The 6,340-nt window shown below is 41.1% G+C and overlaps 1 protein-coding gene across 1 annotated transcript; it reads right to left on the bottom strand.

Moving 5' to 3' along the window:
* Positions 1-1,877: 1,877 nt before the first annotated feature.
* LOC123446990 (protein TORNADO 2-like) lies at positions 1,878-2,905 on the bottom strand. Its single transcript, XM_045123539.1, has one exon. The coding sequence runs from the start codon at positions 2,853-2,855 to the stop codon at positions 2,040-2,042; it is 816 nt and encodes a 271-aa protein (XP_044979474.1). The 5' UTR covers positions 2,856-2,905; the 3' UTR covers positions 1,878-2,039.
* Between the last annotated feature and the right edge of the window lie 3,435 nt (positions 2,906-6,340).

The following is a 6,340-nucleotide window of genomic DNA, read 5'->3' as shown; positions in this document are numbered from 1 at the left end:
TGGCGGCTCCATCGCGGTCAGCCCCCCTCCCCCCCCCCCCCCCCCCCCCACCCAAATCTGGATCAAATCGCCCAAAAACAGAGGGAAATAGAGGCGATGTGGTGAGATCTAACTCGACACGGAGGGAAACAGGACAAGGGTTCCAGATTCACAAACCACAACCGCCGCCGTCGCCGATAACAAAAGCTCCGCCGCTGCTGTCACCGAGAACAAAAGCTTCGGCGCCGTCGCCGGCTCACTGTCGAGAACGAAGAGGAGGGGGTGGGAGCAACGATATTCACCTGATGCACTGCCAAGTGAGGCCCGTAACTAGATGCACTGCCAAGTGGGACCCACGTGTCTTTAACATAACCTCACTCCTGTTGACGACCATTTTAATCGCCTGAGTGGAAATTGGCTATTTGGGCTTCTGAAATGTAGCACGAGAGCTATTTTGCTTCAACTACGTCGCACTCAATTCAATTCGCCTCAAACGTGTCGCACTGGAGCTATTGGCCCCCGACAGCCAGAAGCAGGAGCCAATATCGTGAGGCCCTCCATGCCGGGACCGGGCACTCACAATCCACCGTCGATGCCTGCCATCATGTCGTTGCGCACCTTGCCACCGCCACCTTTCCTGCTTGGTAAAGCGAAGTCCCGCCACGGAAGTTGGCGTCGGCTATGGTTTGTCGAGCTCAGTCACTCGAGGAGCGACACTGGGGGAGGGGGGTTTGATCCCCTTACCAAAAATTCCCACTACTAATTCCCATTACACATCAAACATGAAATTGAGACGAATAATTAACTTCACATGCGCAATCCCTCAAGGAAATGAAATCCCTTCTATATATTTCCATTCCATTTCCCCAAAGTAGTCCGCCACATTACCGGGCACACATTTTAGGTTTCGGCAAGATGCATTTGCTTGGCTTTAAATTGGTACTACCATTTACCCCTCAGAAACAGAAACATGATTGGTATCATTTCTATAAATCTGGTGGACAACCTCATACACATTGGGTGCATCTTAATCGCTTTGGATTTAAATATATATATTTTAAAGATTTTACTATGAACTACTCCTACATCCTAAATAAAATGACATTCAAAGTATGTCTAAATACATATGTATGTAGTTCATAGTAAAATCTCTGGAAGGACTTATTAAGATATGTTCGACTATACATCAGCTCTGTAAAATTATAGAATATGTGAAGCATAGATTTTCCAACTCCATTATTTTAGCCTATAGCTCTGCCAACTCCGCGCCAACTGAGGCTGGCCATATTGCGAGTAACTTAGGTAGTATCATGTACTTGGGACTATCAAACATGCTGATGTGGCAGATAGTTAATGAAGAGAGAGAGGGTTAGAGTAACATAGGTAGATACCATAGCATGTTAAATGATATGCTACTATGTGTGATGCATGTTAATAAGGCCCTGTTTGGAACCATCCAGATTATATAATCCAGTTTTTATAATCTATTCTGTCTCCAAACAGGACAGCTTATGGTGTAGATTATAAAAACTAGATTGATAGATTATTAAAAACTCATAATCTACTCTATACCAGCTAAAATCAGATTATGGATTGCTAATGACCCTTTACCCTTGTAAAATTAGAGATAATTACATTCCTACCACCGCCACTCTCCTCTTTTTAGAAAATAACATAGGACAGACAGGTCATTATGCAATGTAAAACCTAGATTATAGTTTATATAATCTGGCCTCCAAACATGGCCACCTAGATTATTTTTATAAACCAGATTATATAATCTATCTTTATAATCCAGATTATCATAATCTATTATGGTTCCAAACAGGGCTTAAATAAAGTCATCTATGATACTAGTTTATGATACTATGCATTATGGAGATAGTATCATGCAATAGTATCATATGCATGATACTATTATATGATACTCTCCATTATGACCAGCCTGAGTCGGGAGCGAAGGGACTCCGAACACTCCTCTATATAAAGGAACAGATGAAGTACAAATAAATGTATGTAAATTTTCAGGAAATGTGAACATTGGATCCATATAAATTAAATTACGTGTAGCCCTGCCGGTAGCGGCGGAAGAGCTCGTCCGTCCTGGCGGTGCGGAACGCGTAGCAGCCCATGGCGTAGACTGCAAGGAGGGCGACGACGGTGACGGCGAGGACGACGTCTGCGCGTCGCCACTCCCGGCGGAGGTTCTGCAGCAGGCCGGCCTTGCAGGAGTCGCAGGAGTAGCAGAGCCGGTCCTGGTCGTTGCTCCAGGCGGCGCAGTCGGGGTCGGCGGCGGTGTCGATCGGGCTGATCCAGTTTGTCGCGCTGACGAACGTGTAGCCGCACCTCGTCGGCGGCTTGCAGCAGCCGGACTGCATCGGGGAGAGCCAGGCGGCGAAGAAGTCCTGCGGCGCGGCGTACGTCTGGTTGAGCTCGGAGCAGACGGGCGCGGTGGCGGCGAGGCACGTCTTGATCTCGTCCCACCTCGCCGGCTCATCCGCGACGCGGCGGCGCAGCCAGCCGGAGTAGTCGGAGAGGTCGTACTCAAGGAAGGCGCGGCTGGGCACGGGCCGACCGGAGGTGCCGGCGGTGGCGACGAAGACGAAGACGGCAACGCAGGCGAGCGCGGCGACGAGGAGGAGCATGAGAACCATGTAGGCGAGGAGGAGCCAGGGCAGGCGCCAGAAGGCGCCGATGAAGCCCGCCAGGCCGACGGCGAGGACGGCGACACCGAGGCCGATGAGCGGCCACTGGAGGATCTGGACGCAGGCGTTGTCGGCCTGCGTGGAGAGCCAGATGCCGGCCGCGATCACCGGGATGGACAGCAGGGCCGCCACCGCATTGATGGCCGCGGCGCCCATGTAGTTGAGTGCCATGTCGCCGGAGCTAGCAGGCGACCTAACCGGCGTCCCTCTGATCTATCTATATGGGGCTCAGCTCTTGCACCGGCGGCCGGCATAAGTTGTGATGCTATACGTGCCGGTGGTAGCAAATGCTTCCTTCCTTCCAACGACCATGCCTTAAATTATTTTTCTTTCTGCTGCTTTTTGTCACTTTAAGTAAAGTGAAAAGAAGATAGCACCATCCATCAGAGACCATCTGGATGGAATGTATGCGCGTGCATGGAGCATATATGCATGCTGCACTGCATAGCTGGTATTCTTTGCTTCATTGGCAGTTCATTCCCTCCCGTACGCACCATATATTAGAACATCTGCATTTTATTGATCAAGCAACATTAATTACAAAGAGTCTCCGATAAAATCCGGAGCCGAATCTTATATGTTGTGCATGTGCTATGCTGGAATATGAGAATCAATTCATTCTGCCTAACGACTTAACAAGGTCCGGGTTGTTGCTTTATATAAAATGGGACGAAAGCCTATTTCAAAATTTCAAAAAAGAGTTCTCTTATTGGACACTTGTAGACGACGCCTGAGGCAAGTCGTTAATAGGCCGACCCGTTCTAGTGCATTCAGTTTACACAGGTTTCCTTTGCATTTTTGTCTTCCGTTTTCTAGTCCTTTTCTACAATTTTTTTGAAGGGTCTAAATAAAACCTTTTAAAAGTGCAGGAAATATTACATAATTTGTTGTATTTATTTGAGAAAATGTTTACTGTGTATTAGTAAAAAGTTCACCATTGAAAAAAATCACTGTATATAAAAAAAATGCTCACCATATATTGAAATATTATTTTCTATCACATTGTGTTTGCAAATTCATAATTATGTGGCTTTTCCTCATTTAGATATTTTGGGAAGTCTTTCTTAGCATGATAAAGTTTTTGTCCAAAGTAAATGTTACCATTTCAATCTTCATCATAATCACAATGACAAATACTTATATTAGATCACCGTAATCCACAAGTCTTAATGTGGAAAAATTATTGAAACTAGCATGGCAATTTTTAAAATACTTTTACCGTGTCAACCTCACTACAATAAAATTGGCAAATATTCATATTACAACATAAGGAATCTACTAGTTTTAGCACTTTAAATTTATTACAATCATTATGACAATTTTTAAAATACTTTTCTACTATCGCAAATTACATCATGGTGAATCTACTAGTCTTAGCATGGCAAATTCGGTACAATCCACATGGCGAGTTTAATACAATCTACACAACTTTTTGTGTTGTTGTAATGGGGGGGGGGGGGGGGGCAGAAGGCTATTTGGATGATGAGGAACGACAAAATATATTATTGAGCTGGTTAATTTTTTGCTACTATGGTGTGTTGACATGTTTACTTGGGCATCATTATGCCCTTATGAAGCTTTTCTCTATCACATTATTTATGCAAACCCGTTACCGTAGCAATTTTACTTATTTAGATGTTTTGGCAACTCTACTCTTAGCATGGTAAATTTTTTTGTCCAAAGTAAGTGGTAGCCAAACTCCAATATAATCACAATTGCAAAGACTTGCATTAGACGATAGTAATCCCGTAAAGTTAACATGGCAAGTTTATGAAAATTAGCATGGAAACTCCACTATAATCACAATGGCAAATAGTCCTACAACATCATGATGAATCTACTAGTTTTCACATGGAAAATTTATTACAATGAGCATGGCAATTTTGAAATAATCTTACCATGGCAACTTCATTATAGTCATAATGGGAATGATGTAATATTACATCATGGTGAATCTACTTCTCTTAGAATAAAAAGTTCACTATAATCCACATGGTAATTTTCTAAACTATTTTTTTTACCATGGAAACATAATTTGTAATTACAGTGCAAATACTTACAGTACATCATTCTGAACCCACTAGTCTTAGCATGGAAAATTTGTTATAATAAATATGGGTTTCTTTTTCAAATTAGCTTTACCATGGAAACTTCATTTTATAATCACAATGGCAAATACTTACACATCATGATGAATTTAGTCTTAGCTGGCATGACAAATTTGTTATAATCAGCATGACAAATTTTCCATAGAAATGCCACCATCGCAAGTTTAGTCTGCCATTTTTTCAAATAAATATCACCTTGACAGGTTCATTATAATACAAGGGCACATACTTACAATAGATCACGGTGAATCCACTAGACTTAACATATCAAATTCATGGTTCCACTAGATTTAAAAACCATGGACTGCAATGTGCCCTTTTCTGTAAATCTTGGTACTATGTATGTGAGGAAAGATCTTCGTACCTTTAAGGACCTCTTCAATTCATGGGATTCTCAAAATACAAGAATGGAAAAAACACAAGATTGGAGTGACATCGCTCCTTGGATGTTATAACATTAGAAAACAACCAAATTTGGATCACATGCATGTGTTTAACATGACAAGAAACACAAATAGACCGTACCAAGATGTTGGACTTGATGAAATTTTCTTCCAAAATGGAGTGCAAAACAAGCATTTAGAATTCCCCCCTATAGAACCTAATTCTGTGAATCAAACATCTTATGTAGAAAATAGTACTACATAAAGGATCCAAATCCTATAAATCTTACAAAATTCCTTTGAATCAAACGAGTCAAACTACATTTATTATTCGGCAAAAGGGGAATATTATTTTCTACGAACATTACCATAATAGCTTCATATGTTGATTTTGTTTGTGAAATAAAAAGGTTGATTGACAATGAGAATCCAGCCTTCGACAAATGAAAGCAATACGACAAGCTTGAGAAAAAAGTACTTATTTTGTTCGGAGACTGGTTAGCATAAAACAATATTTTAATTTAAGTTTTACTTCAAATTGTGTACATGATTTATATTCATGATGATGAAGAATCTACCCACGAAAATGTACTATTGTTTTTGATAAAGAAGAGAGTCATTGCAACCAGGTATACCAACTTGCATGGTGGGAACATTTTGGCACACAAAATTGAAAAATGCTATGTTCAAAATTTCTGATTTTTTTTTCAAAAAATGAAATAGTATGTCAAGAGGGTTATGTTATGTTGGCATCGAAATTTCAAGTTCAAACACCAATTCATTTACGAGCTACAGAAAATACAAACTTAGTAATGCATATATAGTGACATTTACTGTTTTACACTATTCATTGTTTATGTTTTATTTCTCATGAATGGATTTGTGTTTGAACTCAAAATTTCACGTCCTAATAGAACATCACACTCTTAACTTCTAGCTTTTATTTTTTTCAAGCCTTCGAAACTAAGTTTTCACTTGGTTTCCACCGGTGGTTAATATGGGTTTCCATTGAGAAATTTTTCTCATACTCTTGCAATGATGACAATGTACATTAGATATTGATGTTCCACAGCAGTTTCACGCCAAATTAAATTATCATTGTACAGGTGGGGTTATAGTTTACAATTGATCGGGGAACTCATTCAATCAATCCAAATGAATCAAA

This window comes from Hordeum vulgare, chromosome 4H, assembly GCF_904849725.1.
Source record: "Hordeum vulgare subsp. vulgare chromosome 4H, MorexV3_pseudomolecules_assembly, whole genome shotgun sequence".
Lineage (NCBI taxonomy): Eukaryota > Viridiplantae > Streptophyta > Magnoliopsida > Poales > Poaceae > Hordeum > Hordeum vulgare.
This window is presented reverse-complemented; position numbering and strand designations above follow the sequence as displayed.

What these genes read in the sequence shown, in the direction of transcription:
- LOC123446990 (XM_045123539.1), bottom strand. Translation starts at nt 2,855, where the DNA reads ATGGCACTCAACTACATGGGCGCCGCGGCCATCAATGCGGTGGCGGCC.